Raw genomic sequence first — 12,720 nt, 5'->3', positions numbered from 1 at the left:
TCATTCCTCCCCCCAGGCACCAGTGCCACTCCCTTGCAACCCCAACATCAGTCCAGGGGCTGAGCAGCTCCAGAGACTGGAGTTTCTGGGCACTAGAGGGCACCACATACAAATATGAAACGCCAAAGGAACCTGGTCAGATCAAAAACCTCACAAACACCAGAAAAAGGCCCAAGTGGAACTGAATTCACCAATCTTCCTGAAACAGAGTTCAAAATAAAAATTATAAACATGCTCATGGAGGTACAGAAAAATGTTCAAGAACACAGGGGCAAATTTAGGACAGAGATTTAATTATTAAGAAATTCCATATCTGAAATGAAATGTACAATGGAGGGATTTAAAAGCAGATTAAATGTACTAGAAGACATGGTAAATGGAAGAGAAATTATAGAAGAGGAATACAAAGAAGCTGAGGCACAGACAGAAAAAAACATCTCTAGGAATGAAAAAATATTGAGAGAACTGTGTGACCAATCCAAATGGAACAATATTCGCATTATAGGGATACCAGAAGAAGAACAGAGAGAAAAAGGGATAGAAAATACCTAGGAATAAACCTAACCAAGCCCAGAAGAGAGGGGCACAATATATTTAATGCAATGGAACAGAAGGGCCTTGAGCCAAGAATACTCTATCCAGCAAGATTATCATTTAAATTTGAAGGAGGGATTAAACAATTTTCAGATAAGCAAACTCTGAGAGAATTTACCTCCCACAAACCACCCATACAGTGCATTTTGGAGGGACTGCTATAGATGGAAGTGTTCCTAAGGCTAAATAGCTGTCACCAGGGGAAATAAACCCACAGTAAAGAAAGTAGAACAATTAATTACTAAGCAGATGCAAAATCAATCAACCACCCCCAAAGTCAATCAAGGGATAGACAAAGAGTACAGAATATGATATTTAATATATAAAGAATGGACGAGGAAGAAAAATGAGGGGAAAAAAAGAACCTTGAGGTTGTGTTTGTAATACCATACTAAGTGAGTTAAGTGAGTTAAATTAGAGTGTTAGATACTATGGGAATTACCCTTGAACCTTTAGTAACCACAGATCTAAAGACTGCAATGGCAATAAATACATACCTATCGATAATAACCCGAAATGTAAATGGTCTGAATGTACCAATCAAAAGACAGAGTCACTGAATGAATAAAAAACAAAATCCATCTATATCCTGCCTACAAGTGACTCACTTCAAACCCAAAGACATACACAGACTGAAAGTGAAGGGATGGAAAAAGATATTTCATGTAACTTTTAGGGAGTAAAAAGTAGTAGCTGCAGTACTTGTATGAGACAAAATAGACTTCAAAACAAAGAAAGTAACAAGAGACAAAGAAGGACATTACATAATGATGAAGGGGTCAGTCCAACAAGAAGATTAACTATTATAAATATCTATGCACCCAACAAAGGATCACCTACATAAGTGATACAAGTACTAACAGAATAAAAGGGGGAAATAGAATGTAATGCATTCATTCTAGGAGATTTCAATACTCCACTCACTCCAAAGGACAGATCAACCAGACAGAAAATAAGTAAGGAGACAGAGGCACTGAACAATGTATTAGAACAGATGGACCTAACAAACATCTACAGAACACTTCATCCAAAAGCAACAGGATACATTCTTCTCAAGTGCACATGGAACATTTTCAAGAACAGATCATATACTAGGCCACAAAAAAGAGCCTCAGTAAATTCAAAAGGACTAAAATTGTACCAACCAGCTTCTCAGACCACAAAGGTATGAAACTAGAATAAATTACACAAAGAAAACAAAAAGCCCACAAACACGTGGAGGCTTAGTAACATGCTCCTAAATAACCAATGGATCAATGACCAAATAAAAACAGAGATCAAGCAATATATGGAAACAAATGACAACAATTCAACACCACAAAATCTGTGGGACACAGCAAAGGCTGTGCTAAGATGGAAGTATATAGCAATACAGGCCTACCTCAGGAAAGAAGAACAATCCCATATGAACATTCCAAACTTACAATTAATGAAACCAGAAAAAGAAGAACAAATGAGGCCCAAAGTCAGTCGAAGGAGGGACATAATAAAGATTAAAGCAGAAATAAATAAAATTGAGAAGAATGAAACAGTCAAAAGAATCAATGAAAGCAGGTGCTGGTTCTTTGAGAAAATAAACAAAATAGATAAACCCCTAGCCAGCCTTATCAAGAAAAAAAAAGAGTCTACACATATAAACAGAATCAGATATAAGAAAGGAAAAAATCACTACAGACACCACAGAAATACAAAGAATTATGAGAGAATACTATGAAAAATTATATGGTAACAAACTGCATAACCTAGAAGAAATGGACAACTTTCTAGAAAAATAAAACCTTCCAAGGCTGACCCAGGAAGAAATGGAAAATCTGAATAAACCAATTATCAGCAACAAAATTGAATTGGTAATCAAAAAACTACCTAAGAAGAAAACCTCTGGACCAGATGGTATCAGTGCTGAATTTTATCAAACATTTAGTGAAGACCTAATACCCATTCTCCTTAAAGTTTTCCAAAAAGTAGAAGAGGAGGGAATACTTCCAAACTCATTCTATGAGGCCAACATCACTTTAATACCAAAACCAGGCAAAGACACCACAAAAAAAGAAAATTACAGACCAATATCCCTGATGAACACAGATGCAAAAATACTCAACAAAATATTAGCATACCGAATTCAAAAATACATCAAAAAGATCATCCATCATGATCAAGTAGGATTTATTCCAGGGATGCAAGGATGGTACAATATTCGAAAATCCATCAACATCATCAACCACATCAACAAAAACCACATGATCACCTCCATAGATGCTGAAAAAGCATTCGACAAAATTCAACATACATTCATGATAAAAACTCTCAACAAAATGGGCATAGAGGGCAAATACCTCAACATAATAAAGGCCATATATGACAAACCGACAGCCAACATCATACTTAACAGCGAGAAGCTGAAAGTTTTTCCTTTAAGATCGGTAACAAGACAAGGATGCCACTCTCCCCATTTTTATTCAACATAGTTCTGGAGGTCATAGCCACGGCAATCAGACAACACAAAGAAATAAAAGGCATCCAGACTGGCAAGGAAGAAGTTAAACTGTCACTATTTGCAGATGACATGATATAGTACATAAAAATCCCTAAAGAATCTACTCCAAATAAAACTACTAGATCTAATATCTGAATTCAACAAAGTTGCAGGATACAAAATTAATACACAGAAATCTGTTGCATTCCTATATACTAACGATGAACTATCAGAGAGATAAATCGGGAAAACAATTCCAATCACAGTTGCATCAAAAAGAATAAAATACCTAGGAATAAACCTAACCAAGGAAGTAAAAGACCCATAGTCTGAAAAGTACAAGGCATTCATGAGAAATTAAACGAGATACTAATAAATGGAAACACATCCTGTACTCATGGGTAGGAGGAATTAAAATGTCAAAATGGTCATCCTGCCTAAAGCAATCTACAGATTCAATGCAATCCCTATCAAAATCCCAACAGTATTCTTCAACAAACTAGAGAGAATAGTTCTAAAATTCATATGGAACCACAAAAGACCCCGAATAGCCAAACCAATCCTGAGAAAAAAGAATAAAGCAGGGGGAATTACGCTCCCTGACATCAAGCTCTACTACAAAGCCACAGTAATCAAGACAATTTGGTACTGGCACAAGAACAGACCCATAGATAAATGGAACAGACTAGACAGCCCAGATATAAACCCAAGCATATATGATCAATTAATATACAATAAAGGAGCCATGGATATAATACAATGGGGAAATGACAGCCTCTTCAACAGCTGGTGTTGGCAAAACTGGACAGCTACATGCAAAAGAATGAAACTGGATTATTGTCTAATCCCATATACAAAAGTAAGCTCAAAATGGATCAAAGACTTGAATGTAAGTCATGAATCTATAAAACTCTTAGAAGAAAACATAAGCAAAACTCTCTTGAATATAAACATGAGCAACTTTTTCCTGAACACATCTCCTCAGGCAAGGGAAACAAAATAAAAAAATGAACAAATGGGACTTCATCAAGCTAAAAAGATTCTGTACAGCAAAGGATACAATCAGCAGAACAAAAAGGTGTCTTACGGTATGGGAGAATATATTTGTAAATGGCATATCTGACAAGGGGTTAACATCCAAATATATATAAAGAACTCACATGCCTCAACACCCAAAAAGCAAATAACCCGATTAAAAAATGGGCGGAGAATAGGAACAGACACTTCTCCAAAGAAGAAATTCAGATGGCCAACAGGCACATGAAAAGATGCTCCACATCACTAATTATCAGGGAAATGCAAATTAAAACCACAATGAGGTATCACCTCACACCAGTTAGGATGGCCAACATAGAGAAGACTAGGAACAACAAATGCTGGCGAGAATGCAGAGAAAGGGGATGCCTCCTACACTGCTGGTGGGAATGTAAGCTAGTTCAACAATTGAGGAAAGCAATATGGAGGTTCCTCAAAAAACTAAAAATAGAAATACCATTTGACCCGGGAATTCCACTCCTAGGAAGTTACCCAAAGAAAACAACTTCTCAGATTCAAAAAGACATATGTACCCCTATATTTATTGCAGAGCTATTTACAATAGCCAAGATATGGAAGCAACCTAAGTGTCCATCAGTTGATGAATAGATAAAGAAGAGGTGGTACATATACACAATGGAATATTATTCGGCCATAAGAAAGAAACAAATCCTACCATTTGCAACAACATGGATGGAGCTAGAGGGTATTATGCTCAGTGAATTAAGTCAGGCAGAGAAAGACAAGTACCAAATGATTTCCCTCATTTGTGGAGTATAGCAATGAAGCAAAACTGAAGGAACAAAACAGCAGCAGACTCACAGACTCCAAGACTAGTGGTTACCAAAGGGGAGGGGTGGGGCAGGGTGGGAGGAGAGGGAGGGAGGGAGAAGGGGATTGTGGGGTATCATGATTGGTGTGTGTGGGGTCACAGGGAAGACAGTGTAGCTCAGAGAAGACAAATAGGGACTCTATGGCATCTTACTACACTGAAGGACAGTGACTGCAATGGGGCATGGGGGGTAACTCGATAATAAGGGTGAATATAGTAACCACATTGTTTTTTTTGTGAAACATTCATAAGAGTGTATATCAATGATACCTTAATTTTTAAAAAAGCATTCTTTACAGGTACAGGTTTTTCATGTCAATTACACCTCAATAAAGTAGTTCTAAGAAACAAGTAACTGACCAAAAAAGAAGGCATTCTTTAAGAAAGAAAGAAAGTCAGCTTCATGTGTTCTGGCACATAAGGTAAATGAACATGGCATGTTTCTATATAATTACACATACATGTTTATTCTTTTTTTAGCTTTTAAATTTCACTATTTTTTCCTTAGTAACTAAAAATTGTTTCTATTGAGGTACATACAATAAAATGCACAAATCTTAGTGTACAGCTTGATGGATTTTGACACATGTATACATGTGTAAACCTTCACCCCCATCAAGATACCAAGCGATCTCACTGATTTTTCCCCTTCACCTATTGCGCCCCCCTCCTCCCGTTCCTCCCATGGCCACCTCCAGTCTGTTCTCTGTGTTTGAGTCCACTAACATTCACCAGTATTTAACCAACCTTAGAGACATACCTTTGCAATGTACTGCAATGGCACCTTCGGCATTTTCACAAATATCCAGAAATTCTTTGACTATCGAATCTGTGGGGGTGCTGCCATCCGCAAAGAAAAGGTCATAGTGATCGAAACCAGCGTTCGTAAAGCGTTTGGCATCATACATCCTTTTATTCAGGCGAATAACAGTAGTGATGTTGTGAGTCTTAAAATATGGAATATAAGCCTCTGGAGAATGTTGGTGGTAACCTACATGAAGAAATACACCAGATGAAAAAAGCAATAAGAAAACAATGGATAACAATTCTACCTGCAACTGGGTGGAAAGAGTATCTGGCCTGGGGACTGAATACCCATTTGATTATACGTGTAAAAAAGTACACACAAAAGTTAAAGTCCAGGCAGAATAACATAATAAAATGGCCCAGTATAGGTAAATCATCAACACAGAAGCTCAGTTTAAGCCTTCAGCCTCTTTCAAAAGAAACTACAGGATGGATATTTTTAATACCAAAACTGTACTCGTCATGTATTTTCTATTTTCACATACCACTTTCAAGCCTGGTTCTTGAGTGAGGACCACAGAAGGCAATAAATCGGTCTGGTATTATCCAATTTAAATCTCCATTTTCTGCTTTCTGCAAAGGGAAGACCAGCACAATTAGTTTTTAGATATAATTTCCTCTCCATATCCCTTTCTCAATACTGAGCATCTGAAGGACTTCAAATCCATTTGCTTTAGCACAAAAGCTGTTTATAAATGACCACAATTTAGAAGCTAAAGTTTAGCTTCCTCTCAGTATTCCCAGGAAATAATTAGTTAACTTTCTTTTAAGAGTTTCTCTGTGAGGGCAGTCAGCCTTTGGAAAACAGAACTGCCTGCTGCTACCCAAAATATACCTCAGTACTTTGGTTATTTTACCTGAGTAAATCCTCAAATAATTGCTGTTAATTAATAAGAAAAACAAACTTTTCTATTATGAGGGATCTAGAAACTCCCCGGCTTTCCCTGTTTCCCTGGCTTCCAATATGAGCAATCTTGACTCCTGCACTCAGAGAAAAAAAATATATATTTAAGTTCCTGGCTTATAGACAGATATTTCCAGAGACACCTTCCCATCATTTGGCTAGCTATTTAATAAATAGTAATTTTATATTAAATTTATTTAATAAAGATTTTCACTAAGCCCACCAGGAAACCTGAAATTTCAAGTCTACTGCAATCACAGTATGTCTCTAGCAAACAAACACGAATATAAACTGAAATTTAAAACACTTCCTGTTACTAAGTCCTTTGGACTGCTGAAACGTAAACACAATTCACAGTTAACAGAAATGGATACACACAGACTTAAGCAGGAAGCAGAAGGCACCTGAGAGTGAAGGAGAGAACAAGTGACAGAAACAAGATTAGCTTTGTAATCAGGGTGTGTACTGTGACACATGTGCAGGACACTAAGTAAGGAATAGGCTGAGGGGTGCTTGAACACCTACAGGCCAGGCAGGTAACGCAGAACCTGTTTACTTGTCTTAATTATCAGCGAGGAGAATTGGTAAGCTGCGCTCCAGGCAACAAGGCCCACACAGGAAAGGAAGACATGTGTGTCCCTTGTTCCAACTTTAAAGAAAAACCAGAAATCTGGAGTTTTTAATGAGAACCTTGTGGTGAGATTTCATTGAGACATAGGCATCATAGATTCCTCCTGAATTCAGAGATGTTAAAACAAGATAAAATGGGCATCATGCAGTCAATGAAGGACACCAGTCCAAACTTTCTAAATACACTGTAGGAACTAAACACAACTACCCATCGTCTGCGGCAACCTACACAGTTCCCTGTTTCCACACAATCTCACTGAAAGTAAACACCACTTGTGGGTGACGCTACTACTCCCCACAATGCCACAATTTCTTCATTAGTGAGCAGAAGGCAATTAGCACCAATATTCTTCCCTAGTAAGCATAAAGGACAGCAACGTAAAGAATAGTTTATTTTAAATATTTAACTTTGTAAGGACAAGCACCAAAAAATGGTTTTTATAATTAATTATATTCAGCAGTTTAAGATGATAATGTAATACATACTGCCAAGGAGTAAAGATAGGGCTGGACCTAATGAACTGCACAGTATGCTTTTTATATCTTTGGTACATCCAAATACCGTGGATCCTAACTCAACCCAATTCATCAGTGCAACAGTTCATTATACCTAAGAGTTTAAAAAAACAGTTACTTTAGAATTTGATTGTGAAAGAACAGTTATCTGAGGACTCAAGATACTGTGGCCTAAAGTTATGGCACCCTCCATTATTAGAGTATCTATTCAGGTAACTATAGCAGGATAACATGATACTACATGTATTGTCGGCCAAAAAGACCTTTAGCAGAGACAGCATCTGACTCATCTACTTGGAGGGTGGAATGGCAGAATCAAATTGCTTTCTCTAAAAAACCGCAGGAAAACCCCACTGCATTAAAAAATGTAGAGGACATCTGCCTGCTTGGACACTTTCTCACTCTCTCTCTTTGGTATACATGGTTTGATAGGGCTGATCGGAGCTCCAGCTCCTGGGATGGCCTGAGTATCCTCACCCACCCACCCCTAGGCATGCCAGGAACACAGCCTTGTTCAGGGCTAAGGGCATGATCTATAAACTCTCTTTTCTGATGAATGGCCCTTTGGCTGGAGCCATAAATGCTTTTTTCTGATGAGTTTGCTGAGCAGGTAAAACAAGCTGCTGGCGACCACTATCTGGGGAGGGCTGGCCTGGGAACAAAGTTTAATTAAGCTTTAGCCCAATTTCTGGCCGGTAAGTGTCTGAGTACTGGAATTGGTTATGCATTCAGTTATATCTGCTCCTGGACTTTTTATTTATGTAAGTCAATACATTTTCCTTTTCTCATGTAAGCCATTTGTGTTTACTTTCTGTCATTTGCAACGAGAAGTGTGCTGACTCCATATAAGCAAAAGGTTATGATAAAACAGACATATTCCAGAGGTAGGTAGATGTATAATGACTATTCACCTCATCAGATCCTTTGGTAAGGGCATTACTAACATTACCTCATTTAATCACTACAGAAAGTCATTAATACTAAAAACCTGAAGCAAGCATTAAGGAGCACTCACACTCTGCAGAGGTGCAGCAAATGCAGAAATCACCACCAAGAACTGGACTTCAGGAATGGGTAAGAGGATAAGGACTTGACTTTCCTACTTTATACACACCTAAATTCAACAAGGTTATTTCTGTAAGTAAAACATGAATTAAAAAGTTAAATGTGATATCCTTGAAAACTTACTTCATAATGTTCATATTCATCAAGGTTAAATGAGTTGAAATTAAGGAAGCCATAGTGCAGTGCCTAAAATCCAAAGGAAAGCTTTTAAGAACAAAGGTGCAAATAAAACAATTACCAATTTCCTAATAAGAAACATCAGGAGGCACCCAAAAAAACATTATTATATTTAGATTATGTTCCACTGAATAGTTTTCAGAGGAGATGGGCTATGTCTTTTAAATGCTTCCATTATCTGAAAAATAAGTTACAACAATATTTTAATGAGATTTGGTTATTTTTCTGCATCAACCATTCTAATCATGCAGAGCTAAATAATCAAGCCTTCCAGGTAACCCTACTAACTTATTAGATCAACACCACTCAGGCTTCAAATATAACGCACACCACATGGTCCCTAAACAAATAAAAAGGAGAAACCATAGGTTAGTTTACCCCAAACAAATCCCACACATTCCATAAATATCTTCACTGTGAAATTCTTCTGTACAGTCTTGAATTAAGGATTACTATTCCCTAAAGACAGCCCAGAAATCAATACTAATATTCAATATTGTGAGGGGGAAAATTTCTTCTCATTAAGAAAAAAATACATAAATTTTCTGTTCTTCTCTGCAGCCTCCCTCTGGGCTGCATTAAGTGAAATAAGCAGAGCATCTATATTCTAAGACACGGACGAGCTGGTGGCCTCTGAGATGCGTTCTTTCTCCCTGTTCACTGCGCCAGACAGTATGGAAAAGCAAGAATTCTTGATCAACAAGGTATTCTTAGTTCAAAAGGGGTGACTCTGTAAACCCAGTCTTCAACACATGAACTATTGAAACATGAATGAAAAATAAGGCTACAATAACAAACAGAAAGCCCTGTTTAGAAAACATAGTTACTTAAGTTCTAATTCCAAGCCCAAACCCATGACCAACTTTCTTTCTTTGAATTCAATACTCAATACATCTCATGATATTTGGACGAGAGATGTTCCTGCCACAATAAAATGTAGTTTCAGGCAATATCTACTCTCCTTTGGATTTCACAGATACTATTCAGAAGCAGCACTAAAATTAGGACATATTATGTTTGTGTTTCAGACATGCAATAATATTCAAAATCAGTCACAAATAAAAAATGCTTAAACTGAAAAAATCAGAAGCTGTTGACTCATGAATAAAATTGAATAGAGCATGAAAAGAACAATCTTTGGCCTATATAGCTCCTGCTAATTAGACTTTGGTTATAGTATCTGTTTAAAAAAAATAAGCCAAGACAAAAATAGAAACTGCTATAGAACATTACTATACCAAGACAGTACACTATACTAATTAGTCCTATCATTTTAATTCATCCAGTTTCTGTCAAAATTCTCAGAAAGCCACCATGTTTCATTGCCCAAGAAAGTAAACCTGGGTTCTTCTGGCCTCTGAAAACCCAAATCACACAGAACTTGAGATGTTGTAGAAGGCTTCTGTGACCCATGAACTACTGATTCACCATTCACCTGTGCTCCCTGCCATTCTAGAAATATGCATGAGGGGACGTCATAACCAGGGCCTGCTCCATCACCCCGCTCCAGGGGATCCCTTTCATTCAGGTGATGCAAAGGGTGTGTCCTGGAGTCAAGCTCCAAGCAGCCCTGGGTATGAACAGGGTGAGTTTTAAATCCCTTGGACCAAGCAGGAGGGGCCCATTGAGTAACAAACTAAGGGGCTATTCAAATTCTTCTGCTGAACTAGAAACTGAATGCCCTGAACATACAAAGTGCTTGATGTTTCTGTTATGGAAACATCTGTTATAAAAATGATCGGTGGGTATAAGACCCATAAAGTACATAAATCAAAGAGAACATGGAAACCAGAAATCTACTTACTGTTTATTTTTCTTTGAGATCATAATACTCAAAACCAAGCTGGCTCTAGAATCCAATCACTTAGTGACTGTCTCTTACTGTCCCGGGCTGTTCAAGTGGCTCCTCCCCTCAACTCATGCAGAGAAACACTCAGAGCAGAATAAACTGTTTTCTGGTTTGGTGTTATTCTAACATCAGTTTGGGGAAATGGGGTGCCTCTAACATCACACAGATCCTGGAAGACCTTTGGGAAAGAAGGCCTAGTCTTCCCAGGACTGAGATTTCTTTTTCCAACACCAGGCACGCCCTCTGGGCCACTCACCTTCTGCACCGCATGGAAACAGTCGAGAAGTGTAATAAAGAAACTGCAGCTCCCATAGGCGGCATCTCTGAAATCCCAAAAGGACAAGGGACACAGGCTCAGTTAATTTAATTAACTGCAGTGTACTTTACCTCAACAACAAGCTGACAAGAATTTAACGTCAAACATGCACACAGGATCAGTCTTGAAAGAAAGAATTCTTGCCTTTTGCTCTGTATATGAAGAATATGACGCTATTACAGATATCACTGCAGTTTCTACCTACTTCAGTAGATACTACTTTATGCCTGTGGATCAATAATGACCACTTCCTAAATTCCACGTCTCTCTGTAGATCATTTCTGGTTTTGATGGCTAAGCTTCAAAAGTGCCTTAAGGTCAACTAATCAATAGTATGTACCTCTCCCCACAGAAGGGCAAGCCATTTGAACTTCTTCAAACCAAAAAATACCACATCAAACTGTTACCAGGAAACAAAGACTGCTTTTTGATTCTGTATACTGTGTGTGTGTGCGTAAGTATGCACATGCATTTGTCTCCATCCATGGAGAAAAAAAAAATTGGGAAACAAGGTAATATTTGAAATACTAGGTCTGAGCTAAAGAGCACTTTGCTCCTGTCATTATATATCATTTTACAAGTTTTAATAATTTAACTAGATAACTTAATTCTGACTCTTAAAGGACAACAGTGCCCATAAAGCCACAGGACCTAAGGACTCAACTACCTTTAGTAGAGCTCCTCTGCCCCCGGGAAAGCACTACAGCAGTTTACAGGTAAGTCCACCCAAAGATGCATGGCAACTAGCAGTGATCTCACTATAAATCTCTCAGTATCAGTTAAGATTTTGTTCATTAATGTAAGGCACTTCTCCACACGCACCTACTTCTCCTCTTTGGCTACCTTGACCCATTACACACTGAAAACCTTTGGAATTAGACAAGATAAAAATTAATTTAACTGGGATCATTCTAGGCATGCCTATGTGAATGGTACCTGTGTGGAACCAGGCAGCCACTGAAGCCATCATTAATCACTTGCCCTGGTTAGGTTTTCACCGACAAGTTATAGTATTATAGTATTACTTACCTGAAAAATTAAACTGCCCTTTATAATTTTCAATTCTTACACAAACCTTAACAGACTCTTAAAGCAACATTAACTGCCAAGGGGGAAAAAGGCATCCTTTTTAGCTACACCATTTTAGATGACTGTCTGCGCTGGCTCGAACAGCTAAGGTATGTTAGCCTCATGAGAACCGGACACAAGGTCTTACAACATGCCTTTTTTGCTCCCTATTTTATTCTGAATTTAAAAGCTGTTCTAAGCTAAAAAGGGTGTCAATCCAGCCTAGAAGAGGCTTTGCCAGTAGCTGATTGGCCATTGACAGGACGGAGGAAAACATGGCCTGTGGCAGCTGTCAGGCCATGTCCCTGGGGGCATTGGCCTCACCTGCACCAAGATGCCCGTTCTCGGGCTTCACGCTAGACCTCCATCAGAAGCGCCAGGGTGGAGCCGACCAGCTTTGTTCTAACAGGCCCTCCAGACAACTGTGACACATCGTTACGTTTGAGAACCACTG

The 12,720-nt window shown here is 38.2% G+C and overlaps 1 protein-coding gene across 14 annotated transcripts in view; it reads right to left on the bottom strand.

Moving 5' to 3' along the window:
* The window catches only part of CDC14B (cell division cycle 14B), a 122,279-nt gene that overhangs the window by 28,583 nt on the left and 80,976 nt on the right, over positions 1-12,720 (bottom strand). For all 14 annotated transcript variants that reach the window (XR_008996469.1, XR_008996471.1, XM_036904416.2 and 11 more), the window contains 4 exons: positions 11,139-11,205; positions 8,980-9,042; positions 6,227-6,314; positions 5,695-5,925 (listed from right to left, as the gene is read on the bottom strand). Coding sequence is in view for 12 of the 14 variants with exons in the window: in XM_036904416.2 (XP_036760311.2) it covers positions 5,695-5,925; positions 6,227-6,314; positions 8,980-9,042; positions 11,139-11,205 (449 nt within the window). In the remaining 2 variants the exon portion in view is untranslated. The remainder of the gene's footprint in view (positions 1-5,694; positions 5,926-6,226; positions 6,315-8,979; positions 9,043-11,138; positions 11,206-12,720) is intronic.

This window comes from Manis pentadactyla, chromosome 3 (assembly GCF_030020395.1).
Source record: "Manis pentadactyla isolate mManPen7 chromosome 3, mManPen7.hap1, whole genome shotgun sequence".
In the NCBI taxonomy this organism is placed as follows: Eukaryota; Metazoa; Chordata; class Mammalia; order Pholidota; family Manidae; genus Manis; species Manis pentadactyla.
Note: the sequence above shows the minus strand (reverse complement) of the source record. Positions and strands in the feature narration are given on the sequence as shown.